The following is a 25,928-nucleotide window of genomic DNA, read 5'->3' on the forward strand; positions in this document are numbered from 1 at the left end:
ATTTCCACATAATCAGTGAGAAATCTATATTACAAAATGCCTCATGTTTATTTATACTCAAATGCACAGTATTGATTTAAAATAAGAAAAAAACAAGAATGTTGTATTTCCCTTTAATGAACAAAACGTTCAAATATTGCACGTACAATTCAATTTTAAAAATAAATATCAGTAAACTTAAAGAGATATGAAACCCAAATTGTTTCTCTTTCATGATTCAGAATATACAGTTTTAAATAAATTTTAAGTGTACTTCAATTATCAAATTAGTTTTATTCTCTGTGAATTTGTTGAAGAAACAGCAATGCACTACTGGGAGCCAGATGAACACGATGGGGCATGCCCCGTGTTTCTGGCGAGCCTGCAGGCTCGCCAGAAACAGCAGTTAAGAAGCAGCAGTCACAAAGACTGCTGCTCCATAACCTGTCCGCCTGCTCTGAGCAGGCGGACAGACATCGCCGGAAATCAACCCGATCGAGTATGATCGGGTTGATTGACACCCCCCTGCTGGCGGCATATTGGCCGCGAGTCTGCAGGGGGCTGCGTTGCACCAGCAGCTGGTGCAATGCTGAATACGGCGAGCGTATTGCTCGCTGTATTCAGCGAGGTCTGTCGGACCTGATCCGCACTGTCGGATCAGGTCAGACAGACCTTGATAAATAGAGGCCATTGGATGAGCCTTCAACAAGGGGCATATATATTTTGTACATACATATTTATGGACTTATTTTTGTTTCTCTGTGTTAGTGTTCTGAGCTCCCCTTTTTACTACAGTCCTAACTGAGAAACTTTGCTTAAAGGGACACTGAACCCACATTTTTTCTTTCATGGTTCAGATAGAGCATGCAATTTTAAGTAACTTTCCAATTTACTCCTATTATAAAACTTTCTTCATTCTCTTGGTATCTTTATTTGAAAAGCAAGAATGTAAGTTTAGATGCCGGCCCAATTTTGGTAAACAACCTGGGCTGTTCTTGCTGGTTGGTGGATATATAATATATATTCTTTCCAACCAGAGCTTTTCTCTTTTCGAAATAGTGGTGTAATTTTTCCACTATTACAAATTCAGAAATAATTGATTAGGACAAGAATTTCATGCATTCTATTTTGTAAATTCTAGCAAATCTACATTGTTATGGCGTTTAGTTGTCTAATGTATTAATTAATCTTCACCAACACAATCTGCTTGAAATAAATGTCAAGCTCTATATCAAGTTCTCAGAAGTGGCATTTGCCAAATAGTTATTGCCAGAACAAAATATATCCACAAAGACATTTGTACTATTGAAAAGAGTATCAATTATAAAACATATTTCTTTTCTAAACTTCAGCAATGCCTGGTTGTAGTCAAAATGTATATCTAAACCAGAAATGACATGTACTTCTCTAAAAACAAAATATAGAAAATCCCAAAAGGCACATTTCAAGCCTTCTTAGACCTCAGTGATGTTCAAATGATCCCTCTAATCATAGTAAGAATGATATCCATAACAGGATTACCCTATAATTCTTTATGTAACATTGTCCTACTAATCAGAAGAATTTGCATGGTTCTCATCACATAGGCTATATATTTATCTTAATTGTGTACAGCTCAATAGTTTTTGCAGTTACATATTAATGTTTATTTTTTTAAGTTTTTCTTACAATATAGACATGAACAGCATATTGCAGTAGAGTATGTACCTATGGTAGTTCTACTAATGATATTATAATATATATATAAATATATTATTTATTATTATAATACTTTATTTATAAAGTGCCAACATATTCTGCAGCGCTGTCCATGAGTACTATTCATTTAGATAAGACAATGGTATAAAACTTGTAAACAAAAATTTTACAAACACATAGAGGAGGAATTGAGGGCCCTATTACCGTGGGAGCTTACATCTATACTATAATTGCTTTTTAATGTCTGTCGCCGTCGGCAGTTGTGCACGCATCCTCAATGGAATGTTGGCAGCGCGAGGTAGCCAACAGAATGTTGGTTGCGCGCGCAGCCAAAAGATTTCCCCTGGATGCAGGTAGATTCCGAAAATGGCAGGGTGGTGAACCAAAGGTGGATTCTTTCACCACCCTGCCATTTTCGGAATCCACCGGGATGCAGCGAAGGCAAACGGAGCATTGCACAAAAAAACCCCACTGCCCACACGAAGTATAACAAAAAAAAAACCTAACCTCCCACACAAAGTATTAACACCTAAACCGCAAACCCACACATCGCAAAATTATAAAGTAATTAACCCCTAATCTGCAAATAGCATAACATATTAATCCATTAACCGTCAACCACCCACATCGCTATAAACCTAATTACCCTACTAACCGCTAAACCGCAAAACCCCCACATTGCAATAAACCTAATTACCCTATTAACCCCTTGAACCGCCAAAACCCACAACGCATATAACTAAATTACTAAGCCCCCTAACCTAACACCCCCTTAATTAAACCCAATTACCTAAATTAGAAATACAAAATTACAATTAAAAAAACTATCATTACTTTAAAAATAAAAAAACTAAGTTTAAATTAAACTAAAATTACAAAAAAATAAAAAAGTCTAACCTTTCAGAAAATAATAAACATATTATTAAAAATAAAAAAATTAAACCTAATCCCTATGAAAATAAAAAAGTCCCCCCAAAATAAAAACTACCCCTAATCTAATGCTAAACTACCAATAGCCCTTAAAAGGGCTTTTTGCAGGGCATTGCCCTAAGTTAAACAACTCTTTTACAGTTACAAAAATCTAAGTCCCCCCTAACAGTAAAACCCTCCACCCACTAAACCCCCCAAAATAAATAAACCTAACACTGAAAATCCTAAACTACCCATTGCCATGAAAAGGGCATTTGTAGGGCATTTAGCTCTTTTTAAGAATTGTCCATCCCTAATCTAAATAAAACAAACCCCCGCAAAATTTTAAAAACCCTAAGTCTTACCCCCAGGTTGGTACTTACGGTTCATAAAATCTGGCAGAGAAGGTCCTATTCCAGGTGTTGAAGTCTTCCAAGCGGTGACCTCTTCTTTCTTCTTCCAGGAACAAGCCGGCACAGAGCCGGGGGCAGAGCTGAAGGCCGATGACCGCGGACCTGAAGACTGGCGACCCTGGAAATGAAGACTGGTGACCCTGGAAATGAAGACGGGCAACCGCGGAGCCATGGAACATGGAGGATCCTCTTCGTATGATCTCTGGCGTACACTGAATAATGAATTCAAGGTACGCGATTAAAGATGGTGTCCCTTGAATTCCTATTGGCTGATTTGATTCTTAAATTCAAATCAGCCAATATGATGAGAGCTACTAAAATCCTATTGGCTAATTTGAACAGCCAATAGGATTTCAGTAGCTCTCATCCTATTGGCTGAATTGAATTTGAAGAATCAAATCAGCCAATAGGAATTCAAGAGACGCCATCTTTAATCGCGTTCCTTGAATTCACTATTCAGTGTACGGCGACGATCGGAAGAAGAGGATCCTCCAAGCTCCATGGCTCTGCGTTTGTCGGTCTTCATTTCCGCTGTCGCCAGTCTTCAGTTCCGTTGTCCTGGATGAAGAAAGAAGAGGTCCCCACTTGGAAGAAGATGCCGGCCACTTGGAAGGAGACTTCAAAGCCTAGAAGAGGACCTTCTTCACTGGCCTTCTACAACCGTGAGTACCAACCTAGGGGTTGGACTTTTTTTAATTTTTTTTTTTAGATTAGGGATGGGCAGCAAAAGAGCCGAATGCCCTTTTAAGGGCAATGCCCATACAAATGCCCTTTTCAGGGCAATGGATAGTTTAGGTTTTTTAGTGTTAGTTTTTTTTTGGGGGGGGGTTTGGTGTTTATTTTTAATGTAAAAGAGCTGTTTAACTTGGGGCAATGCCCTACAAAAAAAAAACCTTTTAAGGGCTATTGGTAGTTTAGCATTAGATTAGGGTTATTTTATCTTAATTTAAACTTAGGTTTAACTTTGAAATTTTGGGGGGTTAGACGGGTTTTTTTTTAAAAAAAAATTTAGATTAGGGTTATGGGCACTTCTTAAAAGAGCTGAATACCCTTTTAAGGGCAATGCCCATACAAATGCCCTTTTCAGGGCAATGGGTAGTTTAAGTTTTTTAGTGTTAGGTTTATTTATTTTGGGGGGTTTGGTGGGTGGTGGGTTTTACTGTTAGGGGGGACTTAGATTTTTTTTTAACTGCAAAAGAGCTGTTTAACTTAGGTCAATGCCCTACAAAAAGCCTTTTTAAGGGCTACTGGTAGTTTAGCTTTAGATTAGGGGGTGTTTATATTTTGGGGGGGCTTTTTTATTTTCATAGGGATTAGGTTCCTTTTTTTTATTTTGGATAATGTGTTTATTTTTTTCTTACCAACTAGTATATATATATATATATATATATATATATATATATATATATACATACATATATATGTATATATCATAAACTTTTACATAAAGAAGCAATATGGGTGCAAAATATGGTAGATATAAAATATTTGACAGATAGACAAACGAAAAACAGAATAATGAACATATACAAGAAAATCATGTTTAAGTGATAAGCTAAGCAGCAACAGTTGTCTTAGCAACAACGGACCTCCTCAATGGAAATGTATATGCAAGTTACAAGGGAAGAATATAGCTGTAATATCTCAAAATTAGTGACATCACTGTGTGACATCACTAATACACAGTAAAAAGGCCAGAGTTGTTGAAATATTAATGTACAATAAAAGAAAATTATGGCTGCATCACAAATCAGCAGAGGCGGAAATTCATCCATTGTTTTTTCTATTTTTACTGTATGTCTTTAAATTAATGGCTACAGGTACACAAAACAAATGGTTATCTCAAGTAAGATATTCAATTGCACATTTTTTTTCTAATTACTCACACTTTTATATATAAGGAAAGCAAAGGAACAAAGATACCCTCAGTACTTCATACAGAATGTAAAATGACTACTAAATTATTAAAAATATATATATATTTTTTTCAAGTATTTAAATGGACTAATCCTTTAGTATACTAACATACAGCTAGATTATGAGTTATGCGCGCTATAGGGAAATTAACAAACGCAACACAACCTATAGCACTGCCATTACAAGTTTTGAAACAGCCGGCTTGTGCGTGAGATATGGTGGTTTTAAGCTCCATACCGCACAAAATACAAGCGCTGTTTTGACGTGCACGCTTTCCCCATAGACATCAATGGGGAGAGCGGGTCAGAAAAATGTCTAACACCTGCGATTGCGGAATGAAAAGCTCCGTAACGCAGCCCCATTGATGTCTAAGGGGAAAAAAAAACTAACATTTAAACCTAACACCCTAACATAAACCCCACATCTAAACACCCCTAATCTGTCCCCCACCGACATCGCCAACACCTACCTACAGTTATTAACCCCTAATCTGCTGCACCCGATATCGCCGACACCTAAATAAAACTATTAACCCCTAATCTGCCGCTCCTGATATCGATACAAATATACTAAAGTTATTAACCCCTATTTCCCTGCACCCCAACAATGCCCACACTATAATAAAGCTACTTACCCCTATTCCACCGCTCCCCGACATTGCCGCAACTAAATAAATCTATTAACCCCCAAACCTCTGGCCTACCACATCACTAAATAAACCTATTAACCCCTAAAACCGCCAGCTCCCCACATCGCAACAACCTAAATTAAACTATATTAACCCCTAAACATAACCCTAACATAACCCTAAGCCCAACCCTAATGTAACCCTAACGTAACCCTAACCCTAACAACTTCTAACTTTAACATAATTAAAATATAGCTAAATTAAACTTACAATTATTAACTAAATAATTACTATTTAAAACTAAATACATACTTACCTGTGAAAAAAAACCTAAGCTAGCTACAATAAAACTAATATTTATATTGTAGCCAGTTTAGGTTTTATTTTTATTGCACAGGTAAGTTTGTATTTATTTTAACTAGGTAGACTAGTTAGTAAATAGTTATTAAATATTTACTAACTACCTAGTTAAAATAAATACAAAATTACCTGTGAAATAAAACCTAAGCTGCCTTACACTAAAACCTAACATTACAAAAAATAAAAAACACTAAAATTACCAAAAATAAAAAAAAACTACCATTAAGAAATTATACAAAACAATAAAAATGATTCATATACTAATACCCTTTAAAAAAAAAAAAACACCCCAAAATAAAAAAAAACCCTAATATATAATAAACTACCAATGGCCCTTAAAAGGGCCTTTGGGGGCCCTTAAAAGGGCCTTTTGTAGGGCATTGCCCTAAAGTTAATAGCGCTTTTGCTAGAAAACAAAACAAACACCCCCTAACAGTATACAAACCCCCACCCCCCAAACCCACAAAATAAAAATAAAGTAAAACCTAATCTACCCATTGCCCTGGCCACCTGGATGAAGACTTCCGACCACCTGGCTGAAGATCGTTCAAGCGGGACTTAAAAAAACTGTAAGTGGATCGTCGGGGGTTAGTGTTAGGTTTTTTTAAGGGCTTTTTGGGTGTGTTTTTTTTAGATTAGGGTTTGGGCAGCAAAAGAGCTAAATGCCATTTTAAGGGCAATGCCCATACAAATACCCTTTTCAGGGCAATGGGTTGATTAGGTTTTTTTAGAATTAGGTTTTTTATTTTGGGGGGTTGGTTAGGTGGTGGGTTTTGCTGTTCGGGGGTCTTTGTATTGTTTTTCATGGAAAAGAGTGGATATCTTTGGGGCAATGCCCCACAAAATGCCCTTTTAAGGGCTATTGGTAGTTTATTGTAGGCTAGGGTTTTTTTTTATTTTGGGTGGGCTTTTTTATTTTTATAGGGCTATTAGATTAGGTGTAATTCTTTTTTATTTTGGATAATTTCGTTTGTTATTTTTCGTAATTTAGTCTTTTTTATTTTTTGTAATTAGATACTTTGTAATTTTTAGAGTAGTGTTAGCAAATGTACGCTGGTATTACAAGTAAAGCGCAATGCGAACGCGAGCTCATATTCACATTGCTAAGAAGAATTGCTCTCATGAGAGTGCGCTTCCATAGGCTCCGAAGCGCAGTGAAGGCGGTAAGTAGTGCAGCGATGGCAGCAAATATAAATATACTGTATATGATTATATACATATACAGTATATGTATGTGTTAATGTGTATATACACATATTAACACATAAATATATATGTACTGTATATAAGCATATACATATATATTTACAGGGAACACACAGTTCCCATAGACCGCAATGTAAAGGCCCTTTTCAGTGCGTTTTTTTTCTAACACCCCACTCCTGCCAACTTTACCCCCAAAGTACTGCCTAGTACAGTTATTTTATTAAAAAATAAAAATGGTGCAATTTTAATTTTTTAATAAAATACACTGTATTTTGGGGGCATTTGGGGCACATTTATAAAATTAACCAGAAATCTTATCCCTGGTTACTTTTAGAAACACTAATTGCTACTGCAACCTTGCGGTAGCAATAACCTGCCACTTGTAATGGCTCATTATTTTTTGTGTGCCTACAAATGGGCAAAATTGCCAGCTTGTGTAATCTGGCCCTAAATAAAAAAAAATTCCAGGAAAAAAAAAAAGAATGCCTATTTTTAAAGCCATTTCCCGAATGAGTATTTATATACAGGGAGTGCGGAATTATTAGGCAAGTTGTATTTTTGAGGATTAATTTTATTATTGAACAACAACCATGTTCTCAATGAACCCAAAAAACTAATTAATATCAAAGATGAATAGTTTTGGAAGTAGTTTTTAGTTTGTCTTTAGTTATAGCTATTTTAGGGGGATATCTGTGTGTGCAGGTGACTATTACTGTGCATAATTATTAGGCAACTTAACAAAAAACAAATATATACCCATTTCAATTATTTATTTTTACCAGTGAAACCAATATAACATCTCAACATTCACAAATATACATTTCTGACATTCAAAAACAAAACAAAAACAAATCAGTGACCAATATAGCCACCTTTCTTTGCAAGGACACTCAAAAGCCTGCCATCCATGGATTCTGTCAGTGTTTTGATCTGTTCACCATCAACATTGCGTGCAGCAGCAACCACAGCCTCCCAGACACTGTTCAGAGAGGTGTACTGTTTTCCCTCCTTGTAAATCTCACATTTGATGATGGACCACAGGTTCAGATCAGGTGAACAAGGAGGCCATGTCATTAGATTTTCTTCTTTTATACCCTTTCTTGCCAGCCACGCTGTGGAGTACTTGGACGCGTGTGATGGAGCATTGTCCTGCATGAAAATCATGTTTTTCTTGAAGGATGCAGACTTCTTCCTGTACCACTGCTTGAGGAAGGTGTCTTCCAGAAACTGAGAGAACAAAAAAGAAAAACAACAACGGCACTACAATAGCTGTGTCCCTCTATGTGTTATATTCTCCTGGAATTTGAGAGATAACAAAAGGCAATATATGCGGGGACTTAGGTGCTGTACACTAGGAGAGGCAAACTAGAAAAATCAATTGCTTTCTGCAATTGAAAGAGTGTACTGGTAGCACTCAACAGCAAAACATAGGTGAATTGGCCTGATATACCTAGGTATTCGGCCCCTGACAGGACGATTTAAAACTTAACTTTTATTAGTCTAATGATAAAAAAAGAAAAAGGATATTAAAATCCCAACTGGTGTAGAAATGGGAGAATGTAACTTCAGAGGAGAATACTCTGATAGGTAAGCGATATGCTTTCCAGATTGTGTCTATTTAGGGGGAGGAGAAGATAATTTCACATGTAATAATTCCCAAACTTATAGGATTGTGTTTCTTTCTTGTTGCTACCTCCCTCTAGTGGGTAAATTCCTCACAGTTAAAAGAGGTGAGTGAGACTACTAAATAGAGAACCCCCACTTGTAATTTCCAATGTAATATACTACTATAGGAGTCACGAATATTGATATTTGTACTTTGAAGTGTCACACAATGATCACCTTACACCACAATAGGTTTTATATTCAAAAATAGAAAATAAAATGAAATTGTTCGGGTGTGTAACCCCCAATGCTGGGCACTATGTTAATGATTCTTTACTATTGGAAGGTCACAAATGATAGTGTCCTGTAAACTGTTTTAATTTATAATAATACCACCAGTGAAACCAAGTTTGTTAATACTCAGTGAGAATGCAGCAGATATTTTAATTGGGGTTTTCCAATAGGTGTTGCGAGTTGCTACAGAATACTCTATAGGTGATTCAATTTTATAGAGTCCTGGTTACGTTTTAATATTACACTATATTTGTGCTTGATTTTTCTGTATTGATTATCTTAGGTGGATACCGCGTTGTCATATGTATTAGTGAAGGTCTATTTATAAGATTACCAAATGCGGTATGAAGTTATGTTGAATATATTAAGCCTGGGGGAAACCCCTGTTTTGATACTGCCGGTTATATACAGCCGCTATTTGTACATTATGTTCAATATGGTTCACTTGAATATGCAATGTTAGAGCAATTCTGATAAGCAGTAGATTCGTATCTGATCAGTGTGTTTTGTGCACTGTATGACTCTGGAGATAACTTTGTAACTTCAGGATACTTGTTGTTTATATATTTATAGTGTAGTCGTTACACCGTTTGTAAATGACTCTCCGGTACTATCACAATTATATTCCAGGTTACCGGGTATTAGTTTTTAGTAGGGTCTCTATGCATTAGATGCTTAATTTAATTTGAGCTAAATCGACTTACAGCTTTTTGGTCTAAGTGCTTCATATAAAGTTATGCACTATATATTTAAGTACCGGATGTGATTTCGGCTGAGTCGGCTCACCGCTTAAGTCTAAGGTGCCTATTTGTTATTGGGCACCGTTCGGTAATTGCGTTAAAGAAGGAATACCTTCATTGATAGAATTGCATAGATCTAAAGCGGCTCGGTTAGCTAAGTCTCACTCACACACAGGCATACCATTTAAGTTAAATTCTAGTAAAACATTCTGCTACCATTTCACACAGTGGTTAAGTTTAAAACAGGAGAATAATCTCCAGCTTCCCTGACATGTTTCGCCACTAAAGGCTTTGTCAAAGGTGGGGCGCCCGCCTTTCCAAGGGCTTTTTATTGGCTGGCAATTGAGAGGCTGGTCTCTATCATCAATTCTGATTGGTTACCTTCCTTGCTATGTTATTGATGGAAGGAGGAGGTGTGTTTGTCTGCCGTGATCTGATAGGCTTCTGTTACTTGTATTCATTGTTTACTGTCGTATAACTGAGAGAATATAAGTATGCCTGTTTATGTTTTTGAATGCGAACGGGGGAAACAAGGGGGAGAGAGAGGTAGGGTGAACTGAGCTTCAGGAGTTATCTGATTACCGGGTCATAAATTTAAAACGCCACTAATGGGGAAAATTACATATGGCATCGAAACGAATTTTATTTAAAGTAATACTAATAACAAGGAGACATGATATTATAAAGGGATCAACTTGATAGGGTAAAGTGCAATTTTAGCTGAAGACCAAACAACCTTCAACTTTGGGTAGTGATTGTTATTGGGTACGTGAACGAGTGCATGGATGTGAATAAAGAGAAAAGAAAGGAAAAACTGAACATCAAGAGAAATATACATGAAATGAAAATAAATAAAAATAAAAGTGAGTAAAAGAATAAAGTGGGACAAAAACTGTGCTTCTTAATTCAATTACTAGGTATTAAATGATGTTGACTATAAAAAACATGTGTGAATAAGGGTATGCTGCTATGTTTAAACTACCCGTGTATAATAACGTGAAGGGGAGAAGTAAAAAAGGGGTGTGAATAGTGTATTCTAAATCGATTGGATAGCTGTGCATGTATGGGATGTGCTGATGTGCTACTCCCCTTTGATTGTGCCTAAGTGTTGATATACAAGGTGTAGTGTGAATAATATGCTACAATTCCTACACTAAAAACTATAAACATAGTCGAAGATATCTTATTACATAAAAAAACATATGTCTATGTTAGGTGTACTGATACTCAGATCCTAAGGGGAAAAAGATTCCCAAATTTGAAAAGGTGTCTGTGTTATTTGATCACCCATACATTGTATAAGTCGACATTTATTCAGAGGATAGGAGAGGTGTTTTGTTTCCTTATATTTATTCTTGCCTTGTATTTAGATTTGCTTTATAGATTTATTAATCTTCCCCCATGGGCATTGATGTTATACTACTATGCCTTGGTACATTCTATTATTCTTTCCAATTCCCAAGCTCTGGTCAGGTTTTATAATTTTACAGAAAACAATAATAATTATTTTGTTCATTCAACCCCCTTGGATGAACACTGTCCAAGAGGTAGATCCACCTGCACTCTGCTCTCAGTAGTGCTTGTTCTATGTTCCCCCCTCTTATGCCTAAAGATATTTTTTCTACTCCTTGGCATTTCAACTCTCTCGGATTCGCATAGTGACATGTTAAAAAATGAGACGCCACTGAAGTTATAGTTTTTCCGTCATCCAAATCTTTTGGGGCATTTTTGATGTTTCTTACATGCTCCTGTAATCTGACTCTGAGTTGACGGCTAGTCATTCCTACATAGAACTTGCGGCAGCTGCAAGATAGTACATATATTATGTTTTCAGATGTACAGCTGATGTAATTCTTCAGTTTGTGTGTGTGACCAAACCGGTCTTGAATCATGTCTTTTTTACTGATATATTTACATGTTGAGCAAGTTCCACAAGGAAAACATCCCGACTGTCTAGCAGTTCGTGTTCTCCCCACTTGGTAGTGGCTGCGAGAAACCATGTCCTTGATGTTCTGAGTTCTTCTGTATCCTATTTGTATCTTGTCACCAATAATGGGCTTAAGATCTTGATCTAGAGTGAGAATATGCCAGTGTTTATTCAGTATATTATTTATTAATTGTACTTGCGGATTGTAGGTCAGGATCAGTCTGGTTTGTTCATCTTTCCTTTTAATCTTTTTACAGAGCAATTCTGATCGATTCGTTTGGATTGCTCTATTTTTGGCTTTTTTAATGGTCCTTTTACTGTAACCTCTGTCTTGCAGTCATTTCTCCAGTAGTTTGGCTTGTTCATTGAAAAGAGATGTATTGCTACAATTTCTTTTTATCCTTAAAAATTCGCCAACCGGTAATGATTTCGTTGTTCCGGGTGCATGAGAACTGGTATTGTGTAGTATACTGTTGGTAGCTGTTTCTTTCCGGTACAGATTGGTCTGGATATGTCCTTCCTGATCTTTGAATATCTTAAGATCCAGGAAGTCAATCTCTGTTTGACTCATTGTGTATGTTAATTTAATATTCAGGTCGTTCTGATTTAATTCCTGAAGGAAAATTTCTAGTTCGTCCTTGGTTCCTTCCCACATAAACAGAATGTCGTCTATGTACCTTATCCAGAACGGTATTTTATCCGTTTCGATGGAATGGATGTCATTAAATACTACATGCTTTTCCCAAAACCCCAGAAACAGGTTGGCGTAGGTAGGGGCACAGGCAGTGCCCATCGCCGTCCCTTGAACTTGAAGGTAAAACTGGTTGGCAAACGTAAAGAAATTATATTTGAGGACAAATTCTAGTAGTTTTAAAATGAACAGATCATGATCGTCATTTTCAGAGGACCCTTGATTAAGGAAAAATTGGACTGCCCTGAGTCCCTTATCATGTTCTATGGAGGTATATAGGGACTCCACATCCGCTGTAACAAGCCAAGTCTCTTTATTGATGTTAATATTTTCCACCCTCTGTAACACCTCCATGGTGTCTTGAACATAGGAAGGAAGAGCCTCCAAAAATTCTCTCAGCCTGTGATCAACATACTGACTGGCCTTTTCCGATAGGCATTCATTGCCAGAGACAATGGGCCTACCTGGAGGGTTGGTAAGGTTTTTGTGTACCTTAGGTATAAGGTAAAAGGTTGCGATCCTAGGGTATTTTACTGTAAGAAACTTTATTTCATCTGCATTTATTATCCCTTTGCTACTGGCTTCTTTAATGATCTTATTATAGATCTCACTGTATTTCTCACTTGGATTATTGAATAGCTTTTCATAGCATTGCCGGTTTTTTAGCTGTTTTTCAACCTGCTTTAAGTACATAGGTACAGGCCAGAGGACAATGTTTCCGCCCTTATCTGCTTCTCTTATTATTATATCATTCCATGTCTGGATTTCTTTAAGAGCCATTTTCTCAGCTTTAGTCAGATTGTGTTGTTGATAATCGATTTTTAACTGCGAAATTTCTTCGCAGACCACCTGATTAAATATTTCTAACTGGGTCGATAGATTATATTTTGGTACAAAGGTGGATTTCGCTTTCAGCTTGTGTCTCCAAGATTTGGATTCAGGTTCACTATCTTGTAATAAACTCTCCAGATCTTGTAAACTTCTCCTATCATTTTCTGATAAGGTGGGGTCAGATTTTTTTGCAAAGAATTTTTTTAGATTTAATTTTCGTACAAACAACTGTATGTCTTTTATCACTTCAAATTTATTCAATTGTCCCGTGGGACAGAAAGATAGACCTTTGGACAATACTGAGACATGATCAGAGGATAGTTGATGTTCTGACAAGTTGATTATTTTTAATGATTTAGTCTCATTTGTGAGAAAGGGCTCGGGGCTCTCTGGTGTTGTCTCCCCCCTCGGTATGGTCCTCTGGGACGGCCTCTTGATCTGGTTGGTCTTTTGTTTATACTTCTGACCTCTCCTGGTGGTTCTGCCTCGTCTGATGTGCCCTCGTCTAAAAAATTCTTTCTTTTATTTCTAGAGGGTAGAGAGAAGGTAGAGGTAGAGGTACTGGGGGTTTCATCATTATTTTCATTGCCCATGGTCTCCTCACCGTCCGTATCGGAGATGTCACTTTGTATTATATTGGACTGATTTGTTCTGTATGTGTTTTTATAGAAGTTTCTTCGTCTCCATTTGTAGATCCTTTTCTCTTTATAGTCATTTATGTCTCTAAATAACTTGCCCTGTTTCATGTCACGTAATTCCTTAATGTACTGATCTAATTCTTTCTGGTAGTTTTTATACATTTTTTCAAAATCTGAATGTGATTCATATTTTTTGAGTTGTGTGTATTGTTCTTGAATAGATGTTTCCAGTTTTTCGTATTTTTCTTTATCATGTCGTATCAGAATGTTCATAAGTTTAAATGAACACTCTGACAGAGCTGTCTCCCAGTCATCTGTTAAGACTGGGTTTTCAAACTCGTATGCAGGGAACAATTGGATTCTTAATCCTCTAGGGATTAATTTTTGTTGAATGTACTTGTCAAAAAATTGTTGGTCCCACCAGACCTTTTCTTGTCTAAACATGTTTTTATGTACCTCCTTCAATAAGGTCTCAAGTGATAATGTAGGAGTATATTCGTCTGGAGTGTTAGATTTGAACATATTGTCTAAATCTGTGGCTCTCTTTGAATGTCTATCAGATCTGTCTTTGCCAAAAAAGTCTGCCATGATGATGTTAGATTACCTAGGTATAATTGGCTCTATTAAAGATTATTTTTATAAGTGATCTTTAGTCTTATAATGTTATATTTATGGTATTATGGTGTGCTCTGTTGTCTGGAAAACTGTGCAGCCACAGTAACTAAATTGAGAGAACAAAAAAGAAAAACAACAACGGCACTACAATAGCTGTGTCCCTCTATGTGTTATATTCTCCTGGAATTTGAGAGATAACAAAAGGCAATATATGCGGGGACTTAGGTGCTGTACACTAGGAGAGGCAAACTAGAAAAATCAATTGCTTTCTGCAATTGAAAGAGTGTACTGGTAGCACTCAACAGCAAAACATAGGTGAATTGGCCTGATATACCTAGGTATTCGGCCCCTGACAGGACGATTTAAAACTTAACTTTTATTAGTCTAATGATAAAAAAAGAAAAAGGATATTAAAATCCCAACTGGTGTAGAAATGGGAGAATGTAACTTCAGAGGAGAATACTCTGATAGGTAAGCGATATGCTTTCCAGATTGTGTCTATTTAGGGGGAGGAGAAGATAATTTCTTCCAGAAACTGGCAGTAGGACTGAGAGTTGAGCTTGACTCCATCCTCAACCCGAAAAGGCCCCACAAGCTTATCTTTGATGATACCAGCCCAAACCAGTACTCCACCTCCACCTTGCTGGTGTCTGAGTTGGACTGGAGCTCTCTGCCCTTTACCAATCCAGCCACGGGCCCATCCATCTGGCCCATCAAGACTCACTCTCATTTCATCAGTCCATAAAACCTTAGAAAAATCAGTCTTGAGATATTTCTTGGCCCAGTCTTGACGTTTCAGCTTGTGTGTCTTGTTCAGTGGTGGTCGTCTTTCAGCCTTTCTTACCTTGGCCATGTCTCTGAGTATTGCACACCTTGTGCTTTTGGGCACTCCAGTGATGTTGCAGCTCTGAAATATGGCCAAACTGGTGGCAAGTGGCATCTTGGCAGCTGCACGCTTGACTTTTCTCAGTTCATGGGCAGTTATTTTGCGCCTTGGTTTTTCCACAAGCTTCTTGCGACCCTGTTGACTATTTTGAATGAAACGCTTGATTGTTCGATGATCACGCTTCAGAAGCTTTGCAATTTTAAGAGTGCTGCATCCCTCTGCAAGATATCTTACTATTTTTGACTTTTCTGAGCCTGTCAAGTCCTTCTTTTGACCCATTTTGCCAAAGGAAAGGAAGTTGCCTAATAATTATGCACACCTGATATAGGGTGTTGATGTCATTTGACCACACCCCTTCTCATTACAGAGATGCACATCACCTAATATGCTTAATTGGTAGTAAGCTTTCGAGCCTATACAGCTTGGAGTAAGACAACATGCATAAAGAGGATGATGTGGTCAAAATACTCTTTTGCCTAATAATTCTGCACTCCCTGTAAATTAAGACCTATGATACATTTTTATTTTGCTTAAGATGCACTTTCAGAAAAGGTTTCCATTTATAGGGTTAAATTAGATGTTAAATTAGATTAGATGTGAAGTACTTTGGCTTTGTAAACTGGAAATGAGGTGTTTTAAACATATAGAAAATAATATTCACTCTCAAAAATTATGAATACCTACTGTATAGATGGTAATTCTGAGAGGTTTTGCGCTGTAGAAGTGGTTCCTTCTTTCAATCCTTCTTCAAGGTGATAAAGCAGAGCATACACATTTGTAACATTCAGCATAAAATACTGTAGCAATATTATCAATGATTCTCTCTTCTATGACATCATGCACATCATTAAAATCTGTGTACCTGACGAAGAGATGTGTGTACAACATGACTTAAATATCCTCTATTGAATGCTAACCCAATGGAAGCATTCTGTAATATTTACATTCAAAATATATAGTATGACACTTCAGTATCTGTATCAAGCAACTGCAGCTTTATTATTATTATTATTATTATCATTATCAGTTATTTGTAGAGTGCCAACAGACTCCACAACGCTATAAACATAGGTATGGTATGCAAGTTAACATTTATAGGGGGTATAGGTCCCTGCCAAAAGTTGTACTGTTGTAAATCGGCTATCCAAGATGAATTATTAGAAAGACAGTTAGTGACATGAGTTAGCAAGGATGGGGATAGGTCTGGTGCAGAGAGGTAGATTTGGGTGTCATCAGCATACAAATGATATTGAAACCTGTTGGACTTTATTAAGGAACCTAATGATGACCTATAGATTGAGAAGAGAAGGTAACCAAACCTTGTAGCACCCCAAAAGAAAGTGGTAAAGGGGCAGAGGATGCACCAGAGAAGGCTACACTAAAGGTACGATTAAACAGGTAGGAAGAGAACCATGAGAGTGCTCTGAAACAAATTCAGAAGGATTGGAGGGTTTGAAGCAAGAGAGGACGGTCAACAGTATCAAAGGCTGCAGACAGATTGAGAAGGATTAACAGAGGGAATTGGCCTTTCAATTTTGCTGTAAGTAAGTCATTAGAAACCTTAATAATTACTTTCTCTGTGGTGTATTGAGGGCAATCAAGGTAGAAGTTTAAAGTGAGGAAATGCTATAAACATGTATATACAAGCCTTTCCAGAAGTTTTGTGGCAACGGGAAGTAGGGAAATTGCACTGTTTCATTTTAAAAAAGTCCTGTGAGTGCCCTCCTTCAATGAAAAGTCTGTCTCTCTCTCTCTCTCATATATATATCTCAAGATGATTGACAGCCCCCTCTTAGACCGTGCAAGCAGGGGTAGCATTACACAAATTGTGCAATGTTAACTGTGGGCAGCGTGCTGCTGCCCGCTCACGGCAAGGCTAGGCAGTATTTATATATTACGAGTGAATCAATGATTTATTACTCATGAATTTTAACTTGATTACCAAATGCATTACAGGATTAACATACTGTATGACATATTCGAAATGAATGACAATATCTAAAACAATTTAAAATAAAAAAAAATATATTACTTTGTCAAATACAGTGTCAGACAAAATGTTTCATATGCTAAGTTTTGCCTAAAGCAATGTCATAAATCAATGATTCCATGAATCAAAGAGATTAAATACCCACTTACATGTAACTATAAAAGAAAAATGCAGAGTACAGAGATATGTTACTTTAGGCGCCAAAGTAAGTATTTAGGAGATATCATACAACCTTCAAAGTGAACCATTACAATTTTAAGAAATCACATGATAAAAAAATTCTCCTTGATATACAACAGTGAGCAATTCTCTGTTTCTGTAAATACTTGATATGCTAATTCTGACCTGGAGCTGTTCAGCTTTTTTGAACATGTGACATATGGTTGACAGATGTGAATATTTCAAGTAAATTCACTAGTTATGTAAGTTTACTGTGCTTAGAAATCAGTGCTATAAATCTTGAAATATTTATAATGCTTACCTTTAATTTTAAACCAGGATAAGAACTCCACAGAATATGGAACCCTTAAAAAGATCTAAAGTAGTACCAGTACCTGTTTTCATATCCTTTCAAACTAAGATTGACAATGCAAATGTATTACCTTTGCACTTGATTGATGCTGGGCATACTATGGTTTAGAATTAGAAAGCCTTCTTTAAAAAGGGACATGAAGCCCAAATTTGTTCTATGATGATTCAGATAGAGCATGTGATTTTAAACAACTTTCCAATTTATGTCTATTATCTAATTTGTTTTGTTCTCTTGATATTCTTTGTTGAAAAGGATACCTAAGTAGACTCAGGAGATGCTGATTGGTGGCTGCAGATACATGCCTCATGTCATTGGCTTTCAGCTAGCTCCTAGTAGTTCATTAATTCCTCTTCAACAAAGGATACCAAGAATTAGACCATAGAAGTAAATTGAAAAGGTGTTTACAATTGTATGATCTATCTGAATCATGAAAGAAACACATTGGGTTTCATGTTCCTTTAAAGCAACATTGTACAAAAAAAAAATTATATCACACATACAGCATTAACACGTCAAAAATGCAATGTAAATGGACATTAAAGCCAATTATTGTATTCATGCATTGCATTGCAAAAGATCTGCAAGCAAAACAATTGTTTTAAAGGTACAGTATTTACATTTTGTTTGTAAAATATGCAAACCCTCTTGAATGTTTGTTTCCCTTACTTCCTCTGCTGCGACCAGTTATAGGGACAGTCAAGTCCAAAAAAAGCTTTCATGATTCAAATAGAGCATGTAATTTTAAACAACTTTTCAATTTACTTTTATTACCATTTTTGCTTTGTTCTCTCGGTATTCTTAGCTGAATTAAACCTAGGAGGTTCAAATGCTAATTTCTTAGACCTTGAAGGCTGCCTCTAATCTAAATGCATTTTATCAGTTTTTCACCACTAGAGGGCATTAGTTCATGTGTTTCATATAGATAACATTGAGCTCATGCACATGAATTTACAGTGGAGTCAGCTCTGATTGGCTAGAATGCAAGTCTATCAAAAGAACTGAAATAAGGGGGCAGTCTGCTGAGGCTTATATACAAGGTAATTACAGAGGTAAAACGTTTATAATTATAACTGTGTTGGTTATGCAAAACTGGGAAATTGGTAATTAAAGTGACACTGAACCCAAATTTTTTCTTTCGTGATTCAGATGTACTGGAGTGCATTTTGTAAAATGCAGAACATTGAAACTCCAGCATACTTCATAGTGATTGGCTGTATGTGCAAAAGCTTGTCCTTAAAGGGACAGTCAACACCAGAATTTTGGTTGTTTTAAAAGATAGATAATCCTTTAAAGGGACACTGAACCCAAATTTTTTCCTTTGTGATTCAGATAGAGCATGCAATTTTAAGCAACTTTCTAATTTACTCCTATTATCAATTTTTCGTCGTTCTCTTGATATCTTTATTTGAAAAAGAAGGCATCTAAGCTTTTTTTTATTTCAGAACTATGGACAGCACTTTTTTATTGGTGGATGAATTTATCCACCAATCAGCAAGAACAACCCAGGTTGTTCACCAAAAATGGGCCGTCATCTAAACTTACATTCTTGCATTTCCAATAACGCTACCAAGAGAATTAAGACAATTTGATAATAAGAGTAAATTAGAAAGTTGCTTAAAATTGCATGCTCTATCTGAATTACGAAGGAAAAAAATTGGGTTCAGTGTCCCTTTAAAGGATTATCTATCTTTTAAAACAACCAAAATTCTGGTGTTGACTGTCCCTTTAAGGACAAGCTTTTGCACATACAGTCAATCACTATGAAGTATGCTGGAGTTTCAATGTTCTGCATTTTACAAAATGCACTCCAGTACATCTAGTGGGAGTGGAAAAACTACAATTCTCAGATTCTAATTACAAGAAAACCAGGCAAAAGAAACACTGAAAGTGCATTTCAAAGTTTTTTTTTTTCATTTATGCTTAACCTCTTAAGGACATATGACAGAATTTTTCCGTCATAAAACAATTGAGCAAACTGAAAGCTGTGTCCTTAAAAGGTTAAACGAACATTTAATGCAGAATGAGAATTTTAGCTAAGTTGGAACTAATGCTGTACTTCCTACTAATCTTTTTTAGTTGATAAGGACAACTTCCTCTGCTTTACTGGTGGAGGAACACACACCTCTGCAAGTGTGACAAGAAAAATGATTTATTGAGGAAATGATCATGAATAAAAATAAACCTGAAACACATTTTCAAAATGGCGTATTTTATATGAAAAATAAATAAAATAAAAATAGTACATTGTCCCTTTAAAATGCCTTAAACCCGTATCTGAACCCTATAATAATAATTTGTAATTAAGTTTATGCCATAATGCATGGACAAAACTACAGGGGGTGCCGAGGTCACAATTGTGACTGGCCCCCAAGGGTGGGGGCCCAGCTTAAAAAGAAAAAACGTTGACCTACCACTGCCTGCACTGATATCACGTGAGTGTGACATGATGCTTCACTAGTGTCTCTGACTACAGGGGTTAGTGTTTCTGTTTTACTCATTGGTGTTTGTGTGTGTGTGTTTATGTGACTGTGTGTGTATTTATGCATGTATGTGTGTGTGTGTATGTTTGTGGAACCAGCAAATTACAGACCTTATTACTACAGCATTGGGGGGGGGGGGGGTAAACAGTGTCAGTCTATACAGTACCACTATATACAGTACGGTGGGGGGCTGGACCATGTCACTCACAGACTACTGTTGTCACTTTATAAAGTACTGGGGCGAGTAGGGTCATATGTATCAAATTCACTTTTTTTTGGGGGGGGGGGCCTTCTTAGATTCTTGCACCTGGGCCCTGTGGTTTCTAGTTTTGCCTGTAATGATTTATTCCCAAAGTAAAATAAAAAGGCAAGAACAGCCCACCAGACTTTAATAAAACACTGCATGTAACTTGTAAGTGGACACTTACCTCAATGACAATTGTTTCGTTTGTGGGTCCAGTAGTGGTAAGTGTTTCTGGGTTATTGTATGGTCTTTTGTAGTCAAAAACTGAACCTGCAAATTTGTATTGGCCAGGCCAATCTATAATCCAGTGTCCGTTAAGGAAGTATTTCTTCTGCTGGTTTCGCACAGCAATATATGAAGATGAGATATTCATTTCATAGATGCGAATACTACGGGCTCCAGCAGGGATAGAGACTACTGAGTAATATTCTAAAAACAAAAAAATGTTAACCAGATATATTAACCAGATTAAAATAGATTACATAATTTATTTAACCTAATTCAAAGATGGTATTTTTTTTTCTTCACTAGAATTTTGTTTCACTTCCATGACTAGTAAATAAATTATTAAAAAAATCCATTAAACAGATATTAAACACTATGGACTAGATTACAAGTGGTGCACTATAGGAATGTTACACCCATGCTAATTTACGCTCATATTACAAATTGAAATTAAATGCGTTCACTTGAGCACAATCAAAATTAATGTGCAACAGGGTAGCGTTACTGAAAACCTTGCCTAAAGGGTTAAGGCTAAAATAAAGTTGCACCAAAAACAACATAAATACATTGAAATATAATGTAACACTCATATAAAGACTATTTAATAAAATGTAATCATATAAATATTTATACTTTTTGTTTTATAAGGGTTAAAAGGCATTTAGTATATGGCCATGTATGTGACTGAAAAGGGCTACAATATATATAAATATTAACTCTATAATGATATGTTTTACTGTGTATTGACTGTATTTATTTAGCATTGTACTTGTGTATAGGAGGTGCTGGACTAGGGGGTATATCAAGTATTGGAAACTCTTTAGATACTCTCCAATTGACCAGGAAGTGTGTGGTTTCTCAGTAACACTACAGAAAAGCTCACAGTAGTGTAGTATGCCAGAGAAGAGAATAACCAAAAAGGAAAGTTCTCAAAATAATATATACGTAATTATTGGCCAGTTTATTGAAGATACAAAAAAACAACTCCTTCATGTAAAATATTAGCAATATTCAAGTTTATAAAGCCCAACGTGTTGTCTTCAATTAACTGGATGATCATCATCTATATATCCTGTAAGTACTTTCCTTTTTGTTTTTTGGTTATTCTCTTCACTGACAAACTACACTATTGTGAGCTTTCATCTAGTGTTGGTTGCTGAAAAACCACACAGTTCGTGGTCAAATTGGAGAGTAACTAAGGAGTTTCCAATACTTGATGTACCCCCTAGTCCAGAACCTCCTATACACGATTACATGCTTGATGGTTTTGGGAGAGACTGTGAGACGACAGTTGTCCAAGTAAAGCGAAGTATCCATATCTTCATTATATTATTTGTACTTCATTTATTATTTTAGAGTTTTTTGTTATCACATATATTTAACAATCAAATGTGTGTATATATAATATATATATATATATATATATATATATATATATATATACACACTGTATATAAATATTACATTAACATTAATAGATATATATGGAAATATATTTAAAGGGACACTAAACCCAAATTTTGGTTTCGGTCGTGATTCAGATAGAGCATGCAACTTTAAGCAACTTTTTAATTTAATCCTATTATCAAATTTTCTTCGTTCTCTTGCTATCTTTATATGAAAAAGAATATATATATATATATATATATATATATATATATTACATAGCCGGTGGCCCAGCACTCCTTCCACACGGGTGCAATCACGTCACGGGTGCTATCCTCAAACTATATAGAAATGTCCAAATGTAGGAGGGCACTCACAGGATTTATTGTACCATGGTTATCACTGCTCTAATGGGAGTTCTGAGTGTATAATGTGTGCTGCATTATAAAAATTGTTTACTGTCTTGAAGAAGGCCCATAAATAGGTCAAAATGTTGACTTCTACAAATAATGTACAAATAATTTGGAAATAAAGATATACTGTTTGTTGCTTAATAAATTCTGTGAGTGCCCTCCTACATTTGGACATTATATATATATATATATATATATATATTTATTTATTTTTACAATATCTATAATAATTTTTTTTATATTTTATATATAACATTTTACTTAACGCGCCTTATCTTCCTGTGTGCTAACCTAACACCGTGTTAGACTTCCCAACTGTCCCGCAGCTCCCTGGGATCTTGTAAAAGTCATAGTTTACTGAGGATTGCCTAGCCATCCCACTAACCCACCCACTTCCTGCCCACCTTTGGCCATCCCTCCATCTAGCTCTGCCATCTCCCAATGCAGCTCTACAGGCCATTTAGAAATGTTCCAAATGTTGTAAAACAACTTCTCATAAAAGAATAAATAAAACTCTAATTTGTTAGAGCACCTTAATTATCTTAAGAAAGTTCACTGGAAATTATGAGTTGAGCCCCTGTAGAAGGGATAAATACGTTACACCAGGACATGCGCGGTGTTACAATCAGGAGCTGCATGTGCACATGTGTTAAACCCCTTTTTAAGAGATTAAAACACAAATGACAATAAATATTTTGAAGTAGTGTAACCTATGCTAATGCACCTAGATGTCACTTCTGTCCAGGACACTTGCAAATTCAAAGGAAAGAATATTTTCGCATTATGGTTGCTGTGTATTTGCAAAACCTTCCACAGCCTCAGATGCTATACCACCAGCACAATAGCTTATCAGTGGTAAGTATTGTGATAAAGAATTATTTAAAAGTCCATATAATAAATCACATGTTAGCTATTAAATTATTTGGGCACCATTTAATAAAATAGTGGGTGGACAAATAAAGAGGTGGTATTCATTGCCCACAGTTGTTATTGCACAATCATTTTTTGTGCACAAGAATTTTATAGTTCAGCCCCGCCCATGCAGGGCTTTCCAATTATTACAGACAAATCAATCTAGGATATTCTAAGTCCTATACCTCTGAGTAGACAGAGTGGTTTGGAAGCAGTGGCTCATAAAAACAAGCTCTCAAAACTTGTATCTACAGCTAAATAAATGGAGCAATGTGTACTTATTACATATGTAGCTTTTTATAAATAGACTTTGTCTGGGGGTTACAGTGATTATTTTTCTTGGTATCTGACACGTAAATGTTTGCTTTCTTGTGTCTAACACTGCATACTTACGATTGGAATACAGCTGTTTTGTGTATTGGTTCCTGTAAATCTTGCAGGTAGAGTTATCACCCTTGCAAACACCACATGCATCTGGAATTGCATTGGAACCAAGGATCTGGTCACATCCAACTGTCTGCCAAAGAGAACGCATTTGAAGTTACTGTTAACTTTTAGCAGTTTTAATATGAAAAATTCATATGACCTAAAGAATTCCATATATCATAAGATCAAAGAACTGCTTTCAGGGATTGAAAGTTATAAAACCAAAAAGCGTTAAAAAAGGATCATGAAAAAGTGCAATTTCTATGAAGAGAACACCTTACCTCATCATGTCTATATCATTACATTAAGGTAGTAGACAAAGGGGCCGATTTACTAAAGTGAGGATGGACATGATACGATGTAGCGTTTCATGTCTGCCGCACATCAATAAATGCTGACAGCATACGCTGTCGGCATTTATCATTGCACAAGCAGTTCTGGTGAATTGCTTGTGCAATACGGCCCCCTGTCGTTAGCAGGGGGTGTCAATCAGCCCGATTGTATATCAATCGTATATCTTTAGACCACTGCTCCATAACTACTGTCTCGCCTTCATCAACTCCATTCGGAGCCTGATAATTCGTCCCCAAAGTCTTTTAAATTAATTCATATGCAGCAATTCTTTATCAAAAAGGAAACTGAATTAAAAAAACAACTACCATTTATGATCTTTATATATCTTATACCTGAACTGACTGCACCTAATTTACTCTTTTCTGTAAGGAAACTGCATAAATGACATACTATTATTCCATAATGTTAAAATGCAAAAGTGTTTCTGTTTTTGTCTTTAATATAACCATGACAACTTTGTTGCCTGATACAACTGATTCTGTCATGACAAGAATATTGTGGGCATATTAATGCTGCCACAGGGACTTATTTTGTTTGTAGTATTGTTGGAGCTGAGGTTGCCAACATTGTTGCCATAGCGCTAGGGGAGGGAAGTTGTGTTAACTCTTTGGATACCAGAGATAAGGGCAACATATTCAACAGAAAAGAAAAAAACTGCCTAAAGTGATCAAAAGCAAGTGAAGCTAAACCCTTTACACTTATCTACAAACTGAAGAAAAGTAGTTACACACAAACAAAATAAGGGTAAAACTAAAAGAAGTAACAAAATAAAATATATCTTATGCAATCTGAAGTATCAAACAATAAAAGGTAATATTCTCAGTATGATACAAAATAATAATGTATTATTACAAATATATGTTACATAAAATAGTCATATAATAAAAAACACAAAACACAATAACAATAACAATAAAAACACCAGCGTCATAAAATAGAAGGGCAAGATATTGCCTTGTAATGTTTTGCAGCTCTCTCTGAATTCAATAATTTAAAAGGACAGTGCAATAATATTTTGCTCTAATGGGGTACAGCATTTTAATATGGCTCAAATCCTTTTCTCTAACTATGCGTTTAACCTCTGCAAAGGGGTTAAACACATAGATAAAGCCCCACAGGACATATTGGTAAGTTGATCCTGAACAGGACATTGGCATTTATTGGCAGCTACATACATAAGTCTCTCCTGATTGGCTCACTGGTTATATCCTGCTTCAGGTCAGCAGTGCATTTGCTATGGCAGGAAGCAGATATCTGTGTAATAATAAAATGCTGCAAAGCATTGGACTATTTCCCTCTAATCTTTCAGCTGTCATTCCAAACCTACTTTTTTATTTCAATCCTCAACCTCCAACTTGATTCTGAAAATGGGGATTCTTTAAATATAACAACATTGTTAGCATCTAACGTATGTAAAAGTATGGAAAGTAAAAGCAAACTTATTTAAAAGGAGCCTCTAGTCCCATTTAAAAAAAAAACAAAAAAAAAAACTAGCTGCATAAGTACAATGATATCTCCCAGTCCTAGACCCCAAATCTTCCTGTATTAACCCCTTAAGGACCACAGCACTTTTCCATTTTCTGTCCGTTTGGGACCAAGGCTATTTTTACATTTTTGCGGTGTTTGTGT

The 25,928-nt window shown here is 36.1% G+C and overlaps 1 protein-coding gene across 1 annotated transcript in view; it reads right to left on the reverse strand.

Annotated features, from left to right (window-relative positions):
* Positions 1 to 25,928, reverse strand: part of ADAMTS16 (ADAM metallopeptidase with thrombospondin type 1 motif 16) — a 399,543-nt gene that overhangs the window by 138,922 nt on the left and 234,693 nt on the right. The window contains exons 15-16 of the mRNA XM_053714402.1: positions 23,913 to 24,036; positions 20,768 to 21,012 (exon numbers count right to left, since the gene is read on the reverse strand). Coding sequence (XP_053570377.1) covers positions 20,768 to 21,012; positions 23,913 to 24,036 — 369 coding nt within the window. The remainder of the gene's footprint in view (positions 1 to 20,767; positions 21,013 to 23,912; positions 24,037 to 25,928) is intronic.

This window comes from Bombina bombina, chromosome 5 (genome assembly GCF_027579735.1).
Source record: "Bombina bombina isolate aBomBom1 chromosome 5, aBomBom1.pri, whole genome shotgun sequence".
Taxonomy (NCBI): domain Eukaryota; kingdom Metazoa; phylum Chordata; class Amphibia; order Anura; family Bombinatoridae; genus Bombina; species Bombina bombina.